This window comes from Geotrypetes seraphini, chromosome 12, assembly GCF_902459505.1.
Source record: "Geotrypetes seraphini chromosome 12, aGeoSer1.1, whole genome shotgun sequence".
In the NCBI taxonomy this organism is placed as follows: domain Eukaryota; kingdom Metazoa; phylum Chordata; class Amphibia; order Gymnophiona; family Dermophiidae; genus Geotrypetes; species Geotrypetes seraphini.
This window is the reverse complement of record NC_047095.1, coordinates 83,822,199-83,846,781: the sequence shown is the minus strand read 5'-3', so window position 1 is coordinate 83,846,781 and position 24,583 is coordinate 83,822,199. Positions and strand designations below refer to the sequence as shown.

Sequence of the window (24,583 nt, the reverse complement as noted above, 5' to 3'; positions counted from 1 at the left end):
CGGCCTGTGAGGTTCGCTGGGGCCGGCCACCACAATCGCGGCCTGGAGCATGCCAGAAGATGCCGGGATGCAGGGAGGGTAAGCAGGGGAATCAATACAGGGGGCCAGAGGGAGAGGGAAAGGGGGCTGCTTTGGGGGGAGGGGTGTGCTGAGGGGAGATAGAAGGGGCCATGGAGAGATAGGGAGAGGGAAAAGGGGGCTGCTTTGGGGAGGAGGTGTGCTGGGGACAGACAGGTTTGCTCTGGGTGGAACACAGAAGGGACTATGGAGAGACAGGGAGAGGGAAAGGGGGCTACTTTGGGGGAGGGGTGTGCTGGGGACAGACAGTTTTGCACTGGGGGGAAGACAGAAGGGGCCATGGAGAGACAGGGAGAAGGAAAGGGGGCTGCTTTTGGGGGTAGGGGTGTGCTTAGGGCAAACAGCTTTGCTCTGTGGGGAAGACAGAAGAGGGCCATGGAGAGACAGTTAGGGAGAGGGAAAGGGGGCTGCTTTGGGGGGGAGGGGGGAGACAGAAGGACACAGACAGCAGCCAAGGAGAGAGAGATAAAGAAACACAGACAGACAGACACACATATATTCTAGCACCCGTTAATGTAACGGGCTTAACGACTAGTTGTTATATAAAACCCTAAATACAGCTCAGGAATATGATAAGAAAGCTCATACAGCTTGTTGTGTTTTTTTGTGTTTTGTTTTTACAACTTATCACTACCCAAATTGAATGCAGACCAGATGGATTCCCTAAACCAAATGATAACTAGTGCAGAAATTCAAAGGGCTATTAAAATATTGATGCTTGCCAAAACACCAGGCCTAGATGGGTTGGGGCCTTTGATATGGCCTTGTAGAAGCACCTTTTTTGGATGTTTCACTAATGGAATCTCAGGTTCCTCTGTAGAATGGGTCACAGCACTCTTCACTAATCCTTCCTCTTAGCTGCTTAATGGCTTCCTTTACATTGGGTAGGGGAATAAGGCAGTGGTGTACCTTGTCACCTCTGCTGTTTCTCCTTTCCATAGAACCCCTAGTGGTGAAGATACATCAAGATTCTCAATTGGAGGGGCTGAGAGTGTGCAATAGGGAGTTTCGCATTGGCATGTTTGCTGATGACATGCTTCTTTACGTTTAGATATGCAGACCTACATATGCCTCAACTATAATTAACACGTTTGGTTTATTCTCAGGACATTAAAATCATATTCCATCTGAATAAAGTGACTCTGTAGAAATATTTTTGCATTGATCCAATAGAGACTATTACAGCCTGTGGAGAATCCAATTTACTCCAGGAGGCATAAAGCTGATAAATCATTGCGTTATACAAATATATTTCAAGCACTAAACAATATGCAAAGAATAATTTAATAACAACTTACCTAGAGACAAAGGCCTAGTAGAAGCCTATTGTAGGATTATTTTATAAAGATGACAAAGGTACCTGTGTGTTTTTCTAAACAGCAATTGTGGTTACAATGCACCCACATATTTTCCTTAGGAGATGGTATAAATGTATACATGGGAAGTACGTGTTTGTTTGATAAACTGTGAAGGATCAAACCCTACCTCCCAGAAACAGACTTAGCCCAACTGCTATATGCCTAAGTACTCTCCAGACTAGACTACTGCAACACCCTATTCAATGGCATCGCTGCAAGAGATCTAAAACGCCTCCAAAAAGTCCCGAACTCAGCTATTCGACTCCTATAGAACCTCAGCTACCATGACCCCATTACTCCAGCACTCTATGTAGCTCACTGGTTACCAGTCAAAAAGTGATGCATCTTCAAAGCCCTGGTCATGACACACAAGAGATTCTACCAAAAAAACCCAGCCTACATAGCATCCAAGCTATGTCTATGCACCCCTAACTGCCCACTCCGCTCCAAAGCAGAACAAAGACTCAGCATTCCCGCAGGGAGATCCCTCTAAATGAGTATGGCATACAAAAGATCCTACAGCCATTTCCTACCTCAGCTATGGAACCGACTACCCACACAGATCAAGTTGCTAGACTCACTAATGACCTTCCGCAGAGCAGTAAAGACCTTCCAATTCCGCCAGTCGGGCCATTAAAAACTGCCTCCTCAATATATTTCTTCTCTATGGCCAGTCTGGTCTCTAGAATAAGCTCTGTTATTGTCTACTGCAACCTATTGTCATGACTAGTCTGTTAGAATAGATGGGACGTGCAGCGCTGGAGTATGGCCCTGGCCCTGCAGTAAGTCAGGTAAGCGTGGTGTCTCTCTCAAACATTAGTACCCTCCTGCTATATGCTTACCTGGCTTACTATGTCTTGCCAGCCCTACATCCTAGGGCAGCTGGGAGTATAAATCTGGTGCTGCATTTTCCTGTGTAGCTTATCAGGGCTAGAACATTTGACAAATGTCCCTGCACCTCACATACTCAGGACTGCCACATTCCTTAAGGCAGTAGTTCTCAGTCCAGCTCTCAGGACACATCCAGTCAGTCTGCTTTTCAGAATATCCACAATAAATATTAATTAGATAGATATGCCTACAATGCGAGCACTACATACAAACTGCTCTCATGCATATTCATTGTAGATATCCTGAAAGTTTTCTGGACTCCCCAACCCCTATATGTTACGTTTGTCTGTCTACATTAGATTGTAAACTCTTCTGAGCAGGGACCTTCTATTACATGTTAAATGCACATGTTCAGCACTTTAGAAATTATTAAATAGTCGTAGTAGTAACTGTTGTCCAGGGTCCTGTACTGGGTGAAGAACCTCTGTCTTAAAGAGTACTTAGATCAGGGGTGTCCCCGTGAAAGTATTTTGTGCGGCCCCGGTCGAGGGCGATGCAGTGTTTTTCTCTGCTGCCCCCCCGGGTGTTTACCGTCTTGCTGGCTCCCTCCTCTGTCTTGATGCAGGGTTTGCGCGGCCCCAGAAACATTTTATAGCAATTTATAGCGGCCCAGGGAAGCCAAAAGGTTGGACACCCCTAATTTAGATGTTTCCAGCACAAGTGTGTACACTGACTGCTTCTGTGCAGGAAAGGGCGGAGGAAGGAAATTAATAAGGATTCAGATGCTCAGGAAGAAGTCGGGCTCCAATTTCTAGGATAAAGCAGGATCAGAGGATCTGAAGTCTGTTTTGTTTCTCAAGTCATACAGAAAACATAATGGTTTATTCAAACCAGTCATTCCACATTGCTTGTTGTTATGGGTGGGGGAGAACTAGAAAGGTATGGAGGAGAGGGCCACAGTAGATCATTTGCTAAATTGGGCAATAAGCCATGACCTTTAGCTTAATTATAGATAACGCTCAAAAAGAGTGATAAGACATTGACAAGGGGAGGTAGAAGAAGGGAGTCAGTATTAGTATAAATACCACAGCAGAGAAAAGGATTCAAAACTATTTTTGTGACTTGGAAAAATAGAACTTGTTAGAAATGTTTCCAATTTTCACCAGAACCTCACGCTGTTTGCAGCTGAATCACATGCTTGGGAAATTAGACAGCAAGGGATGGAAGAATCATCTTAGCATGATCATCCCATCCACAGCGAGAAGGTGAGTCCAACAGCAACTGCTGGAAAGGGAAAGCAAAGACCAGGGTCCTAAGATGGCAGTTCCTTAGAGAGGCACAGGGGCCACTTTTAGCAGTAAGAGTTCTTCTGGCAATACTTTGCTTCTCAGAATATATTCTAGTCTACTTAGTTAGGGCTGAGGCAGCTCTCTTGTTTATCTCATAGTGAGGCTTCAGTAGTGCCGTGCTATCACCACTGGAGAAGGGCAGATGTTTAACATACAATGAGGCTTCAACAGTGCATCGGTTATCTCACATGCAAAAGGTTTGGCATATAGAAAGTGGAGAGGGACAGATTCTTCAAACTTTCAAAAACTACAAGAACAAGAGGGCATTTGGAAAAATTAAGAGGGGAGGAATTCAGAACCAATGCTAGGAAGTTCTTCTTCACCCAAAGGGTGATGGACACCTGGAATGCGCTTCTGGAGGGTGTGATAGGACAGAGTATGGTATTGGGGTTCAAGAAGGGATTAGATAATTTCCTGAAAGAAAAGGGGATAGAACGGTATAGATAGAGGATTACCATATAGGTCCTGGGCCTGATGGGCTGCTGCGTGAGCGGACTGCTGGGCATGATGGACCGCTGGTCTGACCCAGCAGAGGCATTGCTTATGTTCTTATGTTCGTATAGCAAAAATAAGCCCTAAGATTTGGGAACGGATGTAACTTGGTGTGAGAGTAATGGGATAGGAACAATAAGACCTGGGTTCAAATCCTATTGTTGCTACTTGTAATAATAAATAGTTGGGGTTTTTTTTTTTTGCATTTTATTCCACCTTTCCAAAGGCAATTTATAGTATTGTCAGAATTCGGGGCAAGTCCCTTGCAGGCCCTTTTACTAAGATGTGCTAAGAAATAGGTTTAGTGCATTGTGACATGGGCTTCCCCTTTCACTAAGTCCTAAAATAGGGCTTTTTTATTTTTGTAAGTCCTGTGCTAATTTTTATCATTAGCACATGAGAGCTGCAAGAAATATTAACTCCTATTTAGGAGGCACTGAATGCTCTGTATTGTAAGTATTATCCAGTTAGCACATGCTGTGAACTGGCTACCTGGATAATGCTTCCACAACCCCTTCCCAAAAAAGGAAAATGAAAAATAGGACACAATTAGCACATGCTGACAGGCAAATGAATGCAAAATGCTTTAGCGTGGTTTAGTATAAAGGGTCCTTTATTCTTTGTTGCTTCAGATACCACTTATGTTAGTATACATTAAGCAAGTTTCCAATAGACAAACAGGGAATAACTTTTTAGCAGGATACCTTTGTGAAAAGTAGAAAAATGCACCTATTTAATACAATTTGTGTGTAAAATGTAAAATTTCTGAGGGTATGTGGGTGCATTCTTTCCTTACCTGTCCAAAGCTGGCAGAGCTGTGGACTGGGGCATTGGATATCACAGAAAAACTAGGGCAAGACATGGAGAGGGACTATGCCATGATGTTGCTGGGAGAAAAGGGACTCCTACATGAGAAAAATTTAAAATGGCCCTAATTGTAAATTCATACAAATAGTTCTGCCAATGAAGAAAAAAGTTATTTCACTACTAGTATTACTACTGCTTATCATTTCTACAGCACTGCTAGACATACGCAGCACTGTACATTAAATGACAATCCCTGCTCAATAGAGCTTACAATCTAATTAAAACAGATACACAGAACAAATAGGGGTTAGGAAATTTCTACAGAAGTAATGATGTATCGGACATTGGTACGGACGAGTTAGGAGTTAAAAACAGCCTTGAAAAAGTGGGCTTTTAGCCTAGATTTGAATACTACCAGAGACGGAGCTTGACATACGGACTCATAAAGAGCTGGATAGCACTGATGAGAGAAACGGTGGGCTTTTTAGTTGCACATGTAGAAAACTTGAGGAAAAGTAGAGTGGATACTGTAATAATAATAATAATGATAATTTTATTTTTGTATACCGCCATACCCAGGGAGTTCTAGGCGGTTCACAACAAATAGATGAATTACATACAGTGCGATTGAAAAAAGGAGAACATAACAAGGCAATCGAAGGGTCAAACTAGTTAACATTGACAATTTAGGTAAAGGAAGGGCAAATACAGAGCACATACGGTATGTACTGTAAGAGAATACAATTGAATTTGTGAGAAGGGGGAACAAAGCATTTTTTATGAGAGGGGGGAGCAGGGATCTTGGAAGGGGGGGAGGAGGGGGAAAAAGTAAAGGAAGGTGGGAAGTGTTGAGGGGGGGAGGGGAGAGTTAAGGATTTGATCTGTTGCAAAGAAGAGTGTTTGATCTGTTTTCTAATGTGGAGAGGGGGAGCGTTAAGGCGGAAGTGTATAAGCAGCTGTGAAATGTTTTTCTAAAGCATTCTGCAGATCTGGAGGTGCAGACCGGTGAAGCTTAAGATAAAGGTTTTGGAACAGAAGGAAGAATGGATGAGGAAAGGAATATAATGTTGCTACCTTTCTGGGTTTTTTTTTTTTGTTGTTGTTTGTTTAAATCTTTATTGAATTTCAAACTTTGATAGTGCAATACAATTGGTAAATCATAAATACTGCATAAAACGCACTAATAACTATACAATTATTACATTAAACAATCATTTACTCCCATCCTCATCTTAATTATTAATACAATAATACATATGATGTGATTTCAATATTATAATTAAATAATTTAACTCCTCAACGTACATTTCTCTCCCCCCACCCACCCACCCTCCCTGAATGTGTATAGAAATCTAATGAAAAGGGAAGAAACATGACCCTTACCCTTACACATATAAGTATGAAAGAATGATGGCGGAACGTTTCGGGACTAGTAAGTCCTTTAATGATGGATGGAGTCCATTGACTACTTTTGTTGCATTACAGTAAGGGTCATGTTTCTTCCCTTTTCATGTTGCAACCTTTCTGGATTTTTGAACCAGAGACTTCCCAGATGAGAACCCACTGGGAGATCAGACTGGAAGGAAATAGTGAGATTGTTGTTATATGTGCTAGTGAACTTAAATTTGTACTTTGTTTAGAATGTTTTTGTGATTTAGTTACTGCTATAGGATAGAAATGTTTAAAACTAATTTCTCTAAATGGAAATGTATGGATCTCTTTAATATGATGTGACTTGTTGAATATAAATATTTGTTTTAAATTGTCATAAATAAAGGATCAATATTCAAAGTGATTTAAGTGATCAGAAGAGGTTCCTGCCTGCTTAATCCCATTCAGTGGACACTTGCCAATATTCAACAACAAAGTTGGCACTAAAGTTACCATATGTCTAGGAAAACCTGGACATGTCCTCTTTTTAGAGGACTGTCTGGGTGTCCGGAAGCTTTTTTTTTTTTTTTTTTAAATGGAGGAGTCAACTCTCCCGACTCCCCCACCTACCTCCTCCCCGGTCACTGTAATTGGAATATTTGGGCAGCTGTCAGTGGCAACAAGGTGAGCCTGCTGCCACCGGACTGCCCTGAAAGCTGCCTTTCTGAAGGTTCCGCCTACACAGGAACAGGAAGTCCTTACAGAGAAGCGGCTTCCAGGAAAGGCCTGTGGCAGCAGGCTCACATTGTTGTCGTTGACAGCTGCCCAAAGACTCGATGCAGTGGCCAGGGAGGAGGTAGGTGAGGGAGTTGGGAGCTAGAGAGAAAGGTTGTGCGGTGGCAGGAGTTATGTAGACCCTGCCTTGGAGCTGGGGACCTGATATTGGTTTTAAAAGCATTTCCCTGTAACTTCATTGAGTGTCCCTTGGTCCTTGTAATTACTGACGGAGTGAAAAATCGTTCCACTTGTACCTGTTCTACTCCACTCAGGATTTTGTTGACTTCAATCATACCTCACCTCAGCTGTATCTTTTCCAAGCTAAAGAGCCCTAACTTTTTTAGTCTTTCCTCATACGTATATCAACAATCTCTTGGAGGTACACCTAGCCCAGTTTTCAGGATTACCACAATGAACATGCACAAGATAAATTTGGGTCTCCAGTATGTATAGATTAATTGTGGTAATCCTGAAAACCTGACTTGCTAGGTGTACCTGCAGGAGAGGATTGAAAAACACTGGTTTATGGAAGTTTTTTCTACTTTTACTAAGTTTAAGGTGTAAACATCTGAATAGATAGGCAGCAGAAGTCAATAAATAATGTGATTTTTTTTTTTTTTACTATTTAGATGCTATAATTAAATTCATCATATTTACTGACTTTCCTTCATGTATCCATCATAAGCAGCTGAAACTGACCTTCCTGGAAGCCATTCCTTCTGGAAACCAACAGAAAGCTTTCTCTTTGCTCATTTGCTATAGTAACCATTAATTCCAAGGCTGCAGCAGTCTGGGGGTGGTAGAAGCACTTAGCTGCTAAGAATTTGTTGTACGGCACCAGGGAATGTTCTGTTACTGGCATGAGTCACAGCATTGCTAAATAAACTGACTTCTAAAAATAAAGAATCAATCTGCTTTCCTTTCTATGAGGGGCTGCTGAAGAGTTCTCAGCCCAACCAACAAATCTGGGGCAGTCTCCATCGAGGGCTATATACTAGTGCTGCCTGATTCGCGATTCGAATCGATTCTCCGATTCACTTTGGGTGAATCGATTCGAATCAGTTTGTTATTGAACAAAATCAGACTTATCAATTCGTTGGCCCCCTTGCTACCGCCGCTTTTGCCTGGCCAGGGAGGAGAGGAGAGGGCCTTGCTGCTGGGAAGGAGAGAGCCTTGCTGTCCCGATCTGCACCAGAGACCCGTTCGGGCTTTCTCTCTGCCACCGGAGTCCTTGCTTCTGATGTAACTTCCAGTTTTGCCTGAATCGGGCAGCACTACTATATACATAGTCCAATGATTTTCCCTTTTTTTGTTCCATTAGAAAAATATGGAATGAAAATGTGGAAAATTGCTAGACTAAGGGGTTCATAATCGAAATAGAAAAACGTCTAAAAACTGGCCTAAATCGGCACTTGGACGATCAGTAACAAAAGTCATCCAAGTGCCGATAATCGAATAGGGTTTTAGACGTATTTAAAAACAACTTAGGCCTTCACAGTGCTGCTGAATGACCAGAGCTAAAAGGGGTGTTTTAGGAGGAGTGGTGAGGGTGGTATTTGGGCGGGACATGGGCCGTCCTAGACTTAGTTGTACTGCATGTATAACCGAAGGTTTAACAACACTGCCTAGACGGAACTTGGACGTTGTGACTTAGGCCATCTAAAACCAGGTCTAAGTCTACAAAAGGTATCCAAAGTGACCAGATAAGCACTGCAGACACAAAGTACAGACCCATACATACAGACACACACTCATAGCCCCAGTGATCACTGACACCCCCCCCCATAAAAAAACGTAATAACAACTTTACATATCTGCCTCCAGAACATCATCACCTGGCAGCCTGGCGTAGGAAAGCCTAGTAGAGTTGCACAGAGGTAGCTTACGTGATCTTGGGGTGGGTTAGTGAACCATAGAGAGGAGGACTCAGGCCCATAAGTCACTCTAATCACTGCATTCATGGAGAAACATGTGCACCCCCCAAAAAAACCCCAAACCCTTTTGTACTGCCATATAAGTGGCTCCTGCAACCATAAGGGCTATTGGGGTATAGATAGGTGGGTCTAGTAGATTCTGGGGGTGTTTTGGGGGGCTCACCATGACCTATAAGGGAGCTGTTGTGAGATGTTTATGCAGCACCCTTTTTGTGAAGTTCACAGCAGTGCCCTGTAAGGTGCCCCACTACTCTGTTGCCATGTCTGGGTATCCAGTCCCTTACTTTTTTGGCCCCCTCCATGCCCAAAAGGTATTTTTCTAAGCGTTTTTGAGTTGGACAAATTTTTGGTTGAAAATGGGATATAAAGATGGATGACTTAGTGGTCTGGATGATCAGACGGCTGGATGTACAGTTGGATGATTTAAAAAAAAAAAAATTTTTTTAAATGCTGGACCTATTTTTTGAAAATGGACCTTTTCCTGTATCTGAATTTGGACGACTTGTGAGTTGGACCAAAATGGACTTAGACATTTCTTTTGATTATGCCCCTCTAAATGTATAGCCCTTGATGGAGACTGCCCTAACTTTATCGGTTGTGCTGAGAACATTTCAGCGACCCTTTTTAGCCTTTTGAATAATAAAATAAAAATATCTGTTTGCAAATATTGAACCTTATATATTTATTTATTAGATTTTCTGTACCGTTCTCCCAAGGGAGCTCAGAACGGTTCACATGAAACTCCCAGCAATAGCTGTACAAGAGATGTCTGTTAATGTTACAAGTATAAGATTCGGAATATTTTGCATGAACTGGCCATGGCAATTCTCTATGTACATAAAAGATTCTTGTTCTTCAGTCCATGATTAATAATGCCAGTAATCCTAACGCTTATACTAAATTCATAAGACAAGTCATTTTCTAAGAGGCTGTTTTACTAAGCTGCACTAGTAAATGGCTTAGCATGTCCAAACACAGGTCTTTTCTGCACACTAAGGGCCATATTCTGTATAACATGCCAAAAAATCAGTATCTGGGGAACTCGTTATTACATTCTGGGATAATATACAATATAATCAAATAATCACAGATTCATTAACTGTTAACTATCATAACAAATATATATATGTAATGTGAAGTACTGAGACCCAATACCCAGTGCCAAGTGTTACATAAACACAGCAAGGGTTGCCGAGGGGACCATCACGGCACCCACTACAATTGAAGATATTTAGTAATAAGATCAGCTTCAACAGTCACTATCACATTATTAAGCAGTAAGACAAGCCAATGGAAATCTATTGCCGCCATGGATATTAAAATGAGTTATATTTATTTATACTGAGTATTTATTATTACTAAATATCTTTAATCGTAGGCGGCTGGGACAGTGGGTGCCGTAACGGTCCCTTCAGCAACCCTTACTGTGTTTATGTAACACTTGGCACTGGGTATTGGGTCTGAGCACTTCACATTACATGTAGAATAATAATACCTTAGTTAGTGCATGTGCACTACGATTGAAACTCCGTGCCTCTATGCCACATTAAAACGCATGTGCAGTACAATAGAACTGCTGAGAAGTGAAGCATCTCAGCACTCGATATGCTGTCGGTATTCCTGAGCGAATGCGAACTGATTTCATTGGACCAGGGTCCAAGCTACACTTCAGAGGCAAAATGAGAAAATAGGAGAAGGGAACTAGGGGTTGGAAAAAAAAGGTAGGTAGGAGAAGGGGGCTGGAGCTGGGTCGGTATTGTAAAAAGGGATCATGTTAGAGAAAGGTGCTGGGAGCTGACAATGGGGATGTGTAAGAGAAGGGGGCTGGGAGTAGAAAAGGGGATATGTGTGAGAAGGAGGCTGCAAAAGGGACATGTGAGAAAAGGGGGCTGAGGTTGGAGGCTGAAAAGGAAAAGGTGGGAGAAGGGGGCTGGGGGATCTAAAACGGGGTTTGGAGCTGGGGCTGAAAAAAGGGGACATGTGAGGAAAGGAGGCTTTAAAGGGGGGTTCTTGGGAAAAGAGACCTGGTGTAGGAGGCTGTTAAAAGAAGACAATTCGGAGAAGAGGGTGGGAGCTTAGGACTGCAAAAGGTGAGTTGTGAGAGAAGGGTCTGGTTGGCATCACGGATCAGGTTCTCTTGTGGTTTAAATCTTACTTTGCAAACCGCTCCTCGATTGTGTCCTTTAATAATACAACTTCCGATAATTTTTCGCCAACACATGGTATTCCACAAGGATCCATTCTTTCACCACTTTTGTTCAATATTTTTCTTGCACCCTTGATGACTCTCTGCCAATCCATTGGTTTTAATGTATTCGCTTACGCAGATGATATTTAGCTTTTACATCCGCTAGATTCCAATAACCCTCTTGAAGCAATAGCAATCAATAAGAAATTTGAACAGATTCACCAGTGACTTGATGCTAACAGATTAATTTTTAATATTAATAAATCTAATGTTATGCTTTTTCCCTGGAAAGATGGTTCTAAGCTCATTTTTCCAATCACCATCAAGGGTACCACTTTACAGTCGATAAGTAGCATTAAGATCCTAGGGATTATCTTTGATTATAAATTAACCTATCAGGATCACATTAGTAGTATTGTTAAATCAACTTTTTTCAGACTTCGTCAAATCCGTTCAGTCTCGAAATTTCTATGTCCAAAGTCACTTAACATATTAATTCATTCCTTGGTAATTTCTAAAATTGATTATTACAATGCTCTATTCAAGGGAATAGCCCAAAATGAAATCAGACGTTTACAGATTATCCAAAATGCTTCTGTTAAACTTATAATGAAAGCTAAGAAATTCGATCATGTGACACCTCTCCTTAAGAAAGCACATTGGCTTCCAGTAGCTCACCGTATAATGTACAAACTAAGTCTGCGTACTTTCAAATCTTTGCTATACAAAATTCCTGTTTTTATTCATAAATTACTGATTCCCTACACCTCAACTAGATTATTGAGGTCAAATGATCAACATTTACTAATAATTCCCTCACTTAAAATTATTAATACATGGCGGCAATTCATTTTTTTCTGTCACAGCCCCTCAAACATAAGAACATAAGAACTGCCATCTCCGGATCAGACCTTAGGTCCATCAAGTCCGGTGATCTGCACACGCGGTGGCCCAGCCAGGTGTACCCTGGTGTAACCATAGTCACTCGTATCCATCTATGCGCCTTGCAAGGAGATGTGCATCTAGCTTGCCTTTAAATCCTAGAACGGTAGATTCTGCAATAACCTCCTCTGGGAGAGCATTCCAGGTGTCCACCACTCGCTGCGTGAAGCAGAACTTCCTGATATTTGTCCTGGACTTGTCCCCCTCATCTTCAGTCCATGACCTCTTGTCTGAGTCACATTGGACATCGTAAATAACTTTTTTTCCTGCTCTATTTTGTTGATTCCTTTCAGTATTTTGAAAGTCTCGATCATATCCCCTCACAGTCTCCTTTTCTCAAGGGAGAGCAGTCCCAGTTTCCTAAGTCGTTTTTTGTAATCCAAGTTCTCCAAACCTTTTATTAGTTTTGTTGCTCGTCTCTGCACCCTCTCCAGCAGTTTTATATCCTTCTTTAGGTTGGGAGACCAAAGTTGGACACAGTATTCCAAGTGTGGTCTGACCATTGCTCTATAAAGCGGCATTATAACTTTCTCTGATCTACTCGTGATTCCTTTCTTTATCATGCCTAACATTCTATTTGCTTTCTTTGCCGCCGCCGCGCATTGCGCCAACGGTTTCAGGGTCCTATCTATCAGTACACCCTATCTATTTAAGGGAAGAATGCAATTTGGACTGATTTAAGAGCAAATTAAAAAGCTTTCTCTTCAAGCAAGCATTTGATAATTAGAAAGCCTGATTAGGAGCCTTATTTCAATTCCTCTTTATAACTTCTCTGAAGTACAGGGATCTCTCTCCTTTCTCATTGTTTTTCCCATAAGTGTCTTATTTACTATCAACAACTTGTATTTCTCTTCCCCTTTTTTCCTTTTGTTTTAATTTGTAAGGTTAGTCTTTAAAATGTCTTATAAGATTTATTTTTTGTCATTTGTTTTATTGTCCCCTAAAAATCTGTAATTTTATTGATGTGTACACTGCTTAGAATTTTGAATAAGCAATCAATCAAATTTATATTAAACTTAAAACTTGGATTTGGGGGCTGAAAAGAAAGACAGGTGTGATAGGGCTAGAACTGAGGGCTAGAAGAGCAGGTATGAGAAGGGAGTTAGGGCTGGGGGCTATAAAAAGGGAATGTTTGAGAGAAGGGATCTGGGGATGAAAAAAGGGGGAGGTGGGAGAAGGGGGCTACAAAAGGGGACATGTGAGAAAAAAGGACTGGGACTGAAGCAGGGGGCTGAAAAGGGGGCATATGAGAGAAAGGGGCTGAAGATAGGAGCTGGAAGAATAAGTGAAGATGCAGAAGCAAAGGTTGATGGGGAAAGGAGAGGGAGTTCTATGGAGTGAAGGACAGAGAAAGGGGATAGATTTTTAAGTTGGTGAAAAAAGGTGGAAATAGGGAAGGTAAAAGGGGAAATGGGAGCCTGAATATGGGGGTAAGACATAAGAAGAATAGCCATACTGGATCAGACTAATCTATTTTAGCACCTGTTAATGTAAATGGGCTTAAACACTAGTATAATATATTTGTTATGATAGTTAACAGTTAATGAATCATTATTAGAATTATTTGAATATACCATATAATATGCCTAACAAATCAGTGCAGCAAAGAATGGCGCTTAGCGTGATTCTATAAAACGCCTCTGGAGTTAGGTAAGGTTTATACAATCATGCTTAGCGCCCATCTGCGTGACTAACATTTAGGCACAGACATTTAAGCCAATAACAACCAGGCCTAAATACACACAGCTAAGTTGTGTGCAGATTGGACGTATTCTATAACAGTGCGCCTAACTTGTAGGAATGCCCACTAAGCACCTATGCTCCTTCCCTGGCCATTCCCCTTTTGCGATCCGTGCACTAGAATTTATGTGTAACACTTCATAGAATACTCTTAGAAAGTTGGGTGGGTAAATTCTGATTAGAGCCAATTACTTATTAATTGCCAATTATTGGAGTTGATTGGCTTGTTAAAGGGGGGGAAGGGAAAGCAGTTGTTTTTCTGTGTATAAAGTTGGAGAATAGGGCATTGTTAGATAGATTGGTTCTGTCCCAATTTATACTTATTTTCAACAGCATGCATGATTATTTCAGCACTGGGAGTCTTCCATACACGCACACACAGCCACATTGCTCTGTACTTCTGATCACTGACCAGAAAAATGTCAAAAGAAGGGGGGATCCGTTATTTTGCAAGAAACCCAAAATCAGAGGTAGTGAACTAGTGGACTGATCTTTAAAACACACACTTTTGTATCAAATGTCTCTGGTTTTAGCTTACACAAAGTAATATTCATGCTGCATGAGAATGCAATCCGGAATGGATGCAATTAACACTATGCAACAAATGCCAGGAAAAGAGATGAAATATGTTTTTAAAACTATTGGCTATTTTAAATGCATTTTTTATACAAGTTACAGATCTTTATGCAATGACCTGTAACATTAGAATATTAATACAATGAGAAAAAACAGCAGAAGCCACATGGCTGTCCTCAGGCGAAGCAGCTGCACAGGCGAAAAGAGGCTTCAAGAATAAACAGAATAAATGTGAGCCTACCAGAAAACAAAAATCTACAAAGCTAAACAAGCTTTTACAGCAGGGCTGGACTGGGATATTATGGAACTTGCAGCACTGATTTCAATGGGTAGGATCAAGCACCACAAATCCCACACTGCTTTGAGATGTGAGTTCAAAACTAGAGCTGGCCAGAAATCTCCAGCCTGGAACTGGGTAACTAGGCATCTCTGTGCTCTTGTGTCACATAACCGGTTAGCCGGGAGCTCACACAGCTGATCAGAATGGCATTTCCCTTCCTGATTTGATAACAAATATTTCTGTGTAAAACCCACTAAAGAATGTTTCTTGATGACTAAGGGCTCCTTTTACTAAGCTGAAGATTAGCGCGCGCTAACCCCCGCGCTATGCGGAAAAACTAACGCCAGCTCTATGGAGGCGTTATCGTTTAGCGCGTGCTAAGCGCGTGCTAAAACCACTAGCACAGCTTAGTAAAAGGAGCCTTAAGTTTTTCACTTTTATTTCACATTATATACTGTTAACTAGAAGAGCACATGATGTTAAACCATATTTACTTTTGCAGTTTCCAAGTATGGTGGATAAATGATTCTTCTCAAAGAGGCAGAGAGGATTTAGAACCACTTATAGCCACTTATAAACTCTTTGATTTAAAATTAAAATGATACTAATACTAATTTTTTCAGATTTGCTACAGATACAAGTACCCCAGTGGCTAAAAGCAATCCATGGCCAGAGGACGTGGGCATCCTTGCTCTAGAGGTCTACTTTCCTTCCCAATATGTGGAGCAGACAGATCTGGAGAAATATGATGGTGTTGAAGCTGGGAAGTACACAGTGGGTCTGGGACAGACCAGGATGGGTTTTTGCTCAGACCGGGAAGATATTAACTCCCTCTGTTTGACAGTGGTGCAGCGATTGCTGGAAAGGAACCATGTGCCTTGCACTTCTATTGGCAGGCTAGAGGTGGGCACTGAGACCATCATTGACAAATCCAAGGCTGTCAAGACAGTGCTGATGCAACTCTTCGAGGACTCGGGAAATACAGACATTGAGGGCATAGACACCACCAATGCCTGCTATGGAGGTACTGCTTCTCTCTTCAATGCAACCAACTGGATAGAGTCTAGTTCATGGGATGGTAAGTGTTCTTTCTTAATTTCTGATCCTTCTTTGAATTTGGTGCCTAGGATGTGATCTACATGTTTAGGGAAATGGGCTTCTCACTTAATGAAGCAGCCACAATAGCTAGTTACAGATTTTAAATGTGTGCTCCTGACTGGGTCTTTCTGAACAATGAGGTTAAACTATGTGACCAATGTCCAGGCTGGATTTCCTAGTCAATAATTAATCCTGATTCCATGAGCAGCAAACAAGTTGGGTCTCCATTACCAATTATGATTATGACTTATTATTTTATTTTTCTAGAGAACTTAGAGCATACTTTTATAAATCATTTTCATAACATGTGAAATGCTGATTTTCAGGAATAAAAATAGCTGAAGAGTGCATGCAGTACATGCTGGCACATACTTGTACAATGGGGGACAAATTCTATAAAGGATGCCTAAAAGTTAGGCGCCATTTAGACATCCAGCAGCCCAACGCTCAGCATGATTCTGTTAGGCATAGATGCACAGTAGAGAACCGCGCTCAGTGAATTTAGGCACGTCTATATAGTTAGGCATCCTTTATAGAATCGAGTGTTCTTATGTGCGTGCCTTGTAGAATCACCTTTTAGGTGTTGCATAGATGTCCTGACAATGTCTATAATGTTATCATGTTTTAGTGTTATGACGTCATTAGAACAGCAATTGTATGCTGGTTTTTTACATTAAAATTGTATGCAGTAAAATGGCATGCAGAAAGCAGCCCAATTTCAAAGAGAGGGATTCCAGGCTGCTGGAGTCAAGATTAAGGAGGAGTGTGTGGCGCAGTGGTTGAAGCTACAGCCTCAGCACCCTGGGGTTGTGGGTTCAAACCCCACGCTGCTCCTTGTGATCCTGGGCAAGTCACTTAATCCTCCATAGCCCCAGGTACGTTAGATAGATTGTGATCCCACCGGGACAGATAGGGAAAATGCTTGAGTACCTGATTGTAAAACCGCTTCGATAACCTTGATAGACGGTATATAAAATCCTAATAAATCCTAAATCCTAAAATTGTACATAATAAGAATAATAACAGTTTATATACCGCAGGACCGTGAAGTTCTATGCGGTTTGCATAAGATTAAAAAAAGGTACAAATTGATTGAACTTAAAGGAGGTGAGAGAAAGTGGTTAAGAGGTCAAGGGAACCGTTATTGAGGGGAAAGAGATGTACGGGTTAACTGTCTAAATATTTCAGGAACCGGTTATGCGATACAAGAGCACAGAGATGCCTAGTTACCCAGTTACATGTCCACTTGATCTCAACCACAGCCATTGTGAGTAGGGTTTCTCTTCTTATTTTCTTAAACTTTGGGAATGAGGTTTAGTATGCAATACATCTGTTCATAGAAACATAGAAACAGGATGACAGATAAAGGCCAAATGGCCCATCTAGTCTGTTCATTCACTGTAACCATTATCTCTTTCTCTCTCTGAGAGATCCCACGTGCCTGTTCAAGGCCCTCTTGAATTCACAGTCTCCATTTCCACCACCTCTTTCAGGAGACTGTTCCACGCATCTACCACCCTTTCCGTAAAAACGTATTTCCTCAGATTATTCCGGAGCCTATCACCTTTTAACTTCATCCTATGCCCTCTCATTGCAGAGTTTCCTTTCAAATGAAAGAGACTTGACTCATGCACATTTATATTATCCTATATAATAAAACCCTAGCTGCGCATGCGCACTCCTACCTGCGTGTTCCATTTTCCCCGATCCGTGAGGTGTATGTCTGTGGCAGCAGGAGTGCGCATGCGCGAGTCCCCATCTTTCCAGCACCTAACTACACTTGCGGCAGGTCTAGCCGCCAGTGCTGGATTCCCTGATCTCTCGCGGCAAAAAAACAGTAAGTTTTTCGCGGTCTCCCATCACTTCCCGACGTCTGACCGGCCCCCCTTCCCTTCCCGCAGTCCAGACTCCAAACCTGTCTGCAGCACTCTACACACGCTGCTTCGGGGCCTTCTACTGCCCTGATTTGCTCTGCTGAAGGCCACGAAGCAGCGTGTGTAGAGTGCTGCAGACGCTGCTAGAATCGGCAGGTTTGTCGGGACCGTGGGAAGGGAAGGAGGGGGGGGGGGCAAGGGACTAAGGGAGCCGGCCAGACTTCTAGCACCCGTTGATGTAACGGACTAAAATACTAGTATAGGTATAAAAACGTCTCTCCCCCATAAGCCTTATCATGAAGACCACACACCATTTTAATAGCCTTCCTCTGGGCTGACTCTATCCTTTTTATATCTTTTTGAAGGTGCGGCCTCCAGAATTGTACTCAATATTCTAAATGAAAGAGTCTTATACAGAGGTATCAATACCTCCTTTTTCCTACTGGCCATACCTCCATCCCTGAGTACACCTAAGGGCAAATTCGATAAAGGATTCCTAAAGTTAGGCATTCACAATGTGGGTGTCCAGGGGTGGAGTTTGGACAGCATTGTTTCTGCAAAATTTGTACTGAAGACACATAGAGAGCCATTTTCAATATGACATGTAAATTCGAGTTTGGATGTTTTCAGAAGTGTGTCAAAAACTGGGTAGAGAAAATGGCCATTTTTGAAACTGCAAAAAGTCTATCTTGTTTTTTTCAAAAATGACCCTGTTCGTGGGTCATAGTCAAGCTTACCATTCACCAAAAAGAGATGTCAATAATTAATGTATACGCTCCTAATCAAGACAAACCTGAATACTTTGATAGTCTCCTTTCTACAATTTTGGATGATAACTCACAGGCTCACATATTGGTTGGTGATTTCAATCTTGTAATGGACCCCATGGCCGACAGAAAATCAACTGTTGCTCACAAGCCCACGCGTGCTTGGAAAAGCTTACTCAATGTAGTCACACAATTGCGCCTGGTTGACATTTGGAGGTTCATGCACACTTCAGACAAACAATACACTTTTTATTCTGCTCCGCATAACTCATACTCCAGAATAGATTTTTTCTTAATCAGCAACAACCTAATAAATAGTGTAACGCATTCTGATATAAGTGAAATCTCAGTGTCAGACCATGCAGCCATCGAATTATCCTTTGATGACTCCTGTTTAACCAAGAAAGGTTCGTCCTGGCGTTTCAACAACGCTCTTCTTACAGATTCTGATTTTGTAGAGACAGTACGCAAAGCCATCAAGGAATACTTTGAGTTTAATACCTCTGATGATGTGGATTGGGTGACACTTTGGGATGCGTTCAAGGCCATCGTTCGTGGGGTTATTATCTCTTATCAAGCTCGCAAAGCGAGAGTCCTGACCAAGCAACTGGCTGACTTTGAGGAGTCCATCAAAGATTTAGAGGGACGACATCAAACTAACCCAGCGGATATGGATACTCTGAGGTTACTGCATCAAGAGAGACTACAATATAATTTGCTACTCAGCAGACGAGCGGGTAACGCTATCTTCATGCAAACGGCTCACTATTATTGTGAGGGCAACAAAGCTGGCAGAGCTCTAGCACGATTTTTAAAGGTCCATGAAGAACGTCTAAACATATCTGCCATTCAGACGGAGGAGGGCTGCCTTACCACTGCCTTACCCTATCAGATATCACAGGTTTATCATCATTTTTACGAAAAACTGTACACCTCAGAAGTGGCAAATTCGGACACATCTGCTGTATTGTCTGACTCTGTTCATCCTACTCTGTCCACAGCAGACAACGAGTCGTTGGTGGCGAACATCACTGAGGATGATATTCGTTCGGTTCTTCACCAAATGTCCAAGCGGAAAGCGCCAGGCCCGGATGGCTTTACTTCAGAGTTCTACACCACTTTTCAAGACCTTTTGTCCCCATACTTGGTCTCTCTATTTGATCTCTTCATCAGCACTGGCAACGTATGGGGCACTTTTACGGAAGCTAGCATAATAGTGCTACTGAAAACTGGCAAAGATCCGTTACTGGTCTCCAATTATCGGCCTCTGGCCCTTATTAATGTTGATGCCAAAATATACGCGAAGATAATTGCCACCAGGTTACAACAATTACTACCCAAATTGATAGGTCCTGAGCAGAATGGTTTCATGGTAAATAGGCTCTCAAGTGACAATACTCGCATGTTTGCAAACATCATACATCATGCCAATACCAATCAATCTCCGCTGCTAGCAGTAGCTTTGGATGCTGAGAAAGCTTTCGACCGAGTGGAATGGGGTTATTTATTCTCTGCACTAAAATGGTTTGGTTTCAACGAGTCAGCTATTTCCATGATAAAAGTACTATACTCAGCTCCTAAAACGAATGTTAGAATCAATGGATTTGCTTCCGCTAACTTCACGCCATCGAGAGGTACGAGACAGGGCTGCCCTCTTTCACCGCTATTGTTTAACCTAGCACTGGAGCCTTTTCTGCATTCAATCTGCCTCAACAAAAACATACACGGTGTTCGATGTGGTGACCTTGAAGTTAAATTATCAGCCTACGCGGATGACGTCCTCTTGTATATTACTCCAGACTCTATCCCTGCGTTACTCACCCTCATTAAAGATTATTCGGAGACTTCGGGTTATAAACTCAATACCAGTAAAACGGAAATCATGCCACTGAACTCTTTGGTACAACATCATATGGTTACGCATCATGGCTTTCAATGGTCTGACACTAAACTAAAATATCTAGGCATCTGCTTTGGAAATACCATCGATTCAACAATAGAAAATTGCTCGTCTCATTTATTGCAACTTGCTAAGGATCAAATTGCTAAATGGTCTCCTCTTCATCTGTCATGGTGGGGACGTCTGGACTCGATCAAAATGGTTCTAGCTCCTAAAATTCTATACACCTTGAGCATGCTTCCGGTTTTACTACTACCATCTCTTTATAAGCGATTAGAAACTATCTTGTCCTCATTCTTATGGAACAACAAATCTCCTAGGATTGCTTTGCATAAACTAAAACAGAAAAGACAGCAGGGCGGAGTCAATTTCCCTGATCTGTTTGATTATCATTGCGCTTATATACTTCGTCAGAGCTCTCGATGGCTTTTCATTGATACTCCGAGTTCATCCACCATCTCCTGGCTACTCTTTGAAAAAAATCAAATATCATCCTCTACAGCTACAACTACTCCCATTTATGTGCCCATCGGCGTCAGCGTCTGTACGTGATCATATCTTACTCTCGACAATAACTGCTTTCAAACATGTGGAGCAATATCTTGATGTCAAGTGGCTAGATATCCTACACTCTCCGATTTGGCAAAATAAATTACTACTTATACAGAACCGGCAGATTGAATGGAAACAATGGCAGAACATTGGAATACACCAGATACGACATTTATTTGATGGTGAAACCTGGTTATCATATGATCAATTGAAAACAAATTTTGACCTGCCGAACACTCAACATTTTCGTCTTATACAATTGAAGCATGCCCTGGCTACTCACGTCAAATCTCATTCCTTAGTAGCAGATAAGCCCTCAATACTGACGATTGGATTATTGTTACTGACTGGGAGAAAAGAGGCGTCTAACTGGTACAAGTTCATTAGACACCACAAGACTACTCAACCAATAGACTTATTAAACAAGTGGTCTTCTGAACTTAAGTTGGAGATGGAAGACCAACAATGGGAATACATATGGTCTCGTACTTCTACTGCTTGTAAAGCGGCTTCCTTCTTCCAAACCTCAATATTCTTGCTACATAGAGCATATTGGACACCCAGTCGATTAGCCAAATTCACTCCGGGTATGAAAGATAACTGCTGGTCCTGTGGTTTACCGCAGGGCACATTACGCCACATGCTATTTGATTGCCCGCTACTACAGACCTTTTGGAGCACAGTTTGGGCGGACATCAGATCAATGTTAAAATTACCTACACTAGTTCCCCTATCGTTCAACTTGGTTGTTATTGGTGATAATGGCTTTAATCTATCTCTAACTAAGGAACAAGACTGTATGCTGCACTTACTAATCCTCATAGCCATTAAACATATTCTTTCCAATTGGAAAACGTTAGAGAATGTGAATTATCAAATGTGGTGGAACACTGTATGTTTAACTGCTAAATTTGAACGTATATATGCTGAAAGAACTGGATCTCTGATTCGTTTTGAACGGATGTGGGCTCCTCTCATTGATTCCACTGGCCTATCACTTGGCACAACCCTATGAGTTTCTTGCATACACAATGTCCATGTAGTATTATATGATTCTTTGCATATTATAGCTGTCAGGCTGCGCTCTCTGTTATTGGCTGGCATATTTGTACACATCTATAATGTCGTATTACATAGCATACAGATGTTGCTTTAACTTTAATAAGTGTATCTGTTTTTGATCATTTCTCCATATTTCTTTATCCCACTGACCTTTTGATTGTTGTATCACTGCGCAACAAATTTGTACTGAATATTTCATTTTTGTGTTTTGTAAAAAAATTTTCAATAAAAAACTTTTTGAACTGAAAAAAAAAAAAAATGACCCTGTTCGACCTTAGTGCGTCTATCATTTTCAAAACTAAAACATCCAACAATAAAACACACACAAACAAGCCATTGGGACATAAAAGCAGCCAGCATTTTTAGCAAACTGGCCATACAGACATCTGAGCAGAGCAGAGGGGTACATATCTTAATCGGCTTATATTATATGGTGAGCCCTTCAAAGCCTACCCAAAACTTAGGCCCACTTTTATTAAGGTGCGCTAAGTGTTTTAGCACGCGTTTTCACACGCTAAATCAAAGCGCGCTAAACGCTAAGGGCTCCTTTTATAAAGGTGCGCTAGCGTTTCTAGCGCACGCACCGGATTAGCGCACGCTATAGCGTGTGCCAGCCGAAAAATACCACCTGCTCAAGAGGAGGCGGTAGCGGCTAGCGCGTGTGGTATTTTAGCGCGCACTATTCCGCGCCTTAAGGTCCTAACGCGCACCTTATTAAAAGAGGGGGTTACACTATAAAAATAGCCCTGATGCCTGCAAATCTTCACTAAGCTACTGGTCTAATACTAAAAGTCTTTTGTGCTCTGTTGACTTTCTGTTTTTCGAGACTTAGGAGCAGGTTTACTCTCTCCTTTTCTGCAGGGCGGTATGCTTTGGTGGTCTGTGGAGATATCGCTGTCTATGCTAGTGGGAGTGCACGGCCTACTGGAGGAGCAGGAGCGGTGGCCATGTTAGTTGGGCCCAATGCCCCTCTGGCATTAGAGAAAGGTTTGTGCTGATTGTTACACCCGTCTCAATTCTTTCTTCAGAAATTGTCTTCAGGCAATTTGCAAAGAGTCACTATTAACAGATGCCTAACCTATAATAGTTAGCAAAAGGATACTAATTAACCTGTGCAGAATTTTTCTGGTTTCACAAATATCTCTTTTCTTCCCTTTCCTGGGACTATTAATCTTTTATCATTCATCCTTTAGAACCATCTGATTCTAGCCTCCTACTGCAGTTAAATCTCTATTTCTCTCACCACCCCTCCCCCCAACTTGGTCTCTATCCTCAGGAAATTATGCTCATAATGTTACAAATTACTGAAATACAATCTATTTCATTGGCCCTGTATTTTCTCCATTCTCCTTTTCCGTTCCAACTCACCTGGAACCAGTGCTGGATCCTAGTTCTATTCAACTTACAGATTTCTTTCCTATTTTAATAGACATAACTCCCCTCTCACTGCCCTTAACTAATCTAATCTAATCTTTGATTTTTTTTTAATACCAATTCATCCCAACAGGAAGGCTCGACTTGGTTAGCAATATATTAATAAAATTATACAGAAGATTAGAGCAGAGACTATATCTTTTAGGTCAGAATTTTATCTTTTTTGATGGATTGTTAGAAAAAGAAGGATCATTAGTAAATTTCTGAAATAAATATGCCTTCAGTACTTACAAAATGTGGGTAGATGAGAAAAAGCTCTAATTAGCTTAGGCATTGCTGCATCAGAGGATCTCAATTCAGCCATAAGTCACTTAACAATAACCCAGAATCCCATCCTCAGGTATAACCATTTTTTTAAAACTTTTATTTACTCAGTTTAATAAACAATTACTGAAACCATATAATTAACATAAGGTATTGTGTTTCTTATATATCCCTTGCCCAAATATACAACATACATTAACAAATTTCCCCTGCTTTTGATTCCCTAACCTCAGCCCACCATCTTGCTTCCCTCTCTCCTCCCTTCCACCTCCTATATCCCCTTCATACCAACTCCTAACTTAGGTATTGAGGATCAAAACCACTGCCGGCCTTAAAATGGGATTAATGCTGGGTTTGTACACATGTTACTGTGGCTGAATAATGCTCTAATGGTTTCAGCCTGGTCACTAAAATCATTAGGGCAAACCACATTTAAATGTATGTTAAAACTATCATTACCCACACCACAGCCATACTCAAAATAAAAAGTTTCTCATGTGTTTAGCATGTGAAATTGTATGCCAGATCCACGGTAGTATAGAATGGTTGGTTGAGGGGAGCAAATGTCTAATGGCATCCCTTCTCTTCCTCCAGCCTGACTACCCTACACTGGACCGTTTCCTGCCCCCTTCACTCATCGAGCTGAGCTGAGCCAAGCCCAACCCAATCTATCTTACTTCCCCTATTAAAAAATTATACCCTGGTTGTCTCTTCCTGGCCTAACCCATATAGAACATTGGCCCTGACCACCCTTCTTCCCCAATATAAAAAAATACCCTGGTGGTCCAGTGGTTCCCCTGGCCCTCCTTCCCTCTCTCTCTCCAGTTGCAAACAAATGCCCTGGTGGTTGAGTGGCTCCCTAGCCCCCTCTCTCCCAATCACAAATTGCCCTGGTCTAGTGGAAGTACT

General features: G+C 41.7%; 1 protein-coding gene across 3 annotated transcripts in view; it reads left to right on the top strand.

The window, feature by feature from the left end:
• Window positions 1-24,583, top strand: part of LOC117346763 (hydroxymethylglutaryl-CoA synthase, cytoplasmic-like) — an 83,507-nt gene that overhangs the window by 24,976 nt on the left and 33,948 nt on the right. For all 3 annotated transcript variants that reach the window (XM_033916842.1, XM_033916840.1, XM_033916841.1), the window contains exons 2-3: window positions 15,347-15,801; window positions 22,838-22,963. In XM_033916842.1, the coding sequence (XP_033772733.1) occupies window positions 15,519-15,801; window positions 22,838-22,963 (409 nt within the window). In that variant the 5' untranslated portion in view covers window positions 15,347-15,518. The remainder of the gene's footprint in view (window positions 1-15,346; window positions 15,802-22,837; window positions 22,964-24,583) is intronic.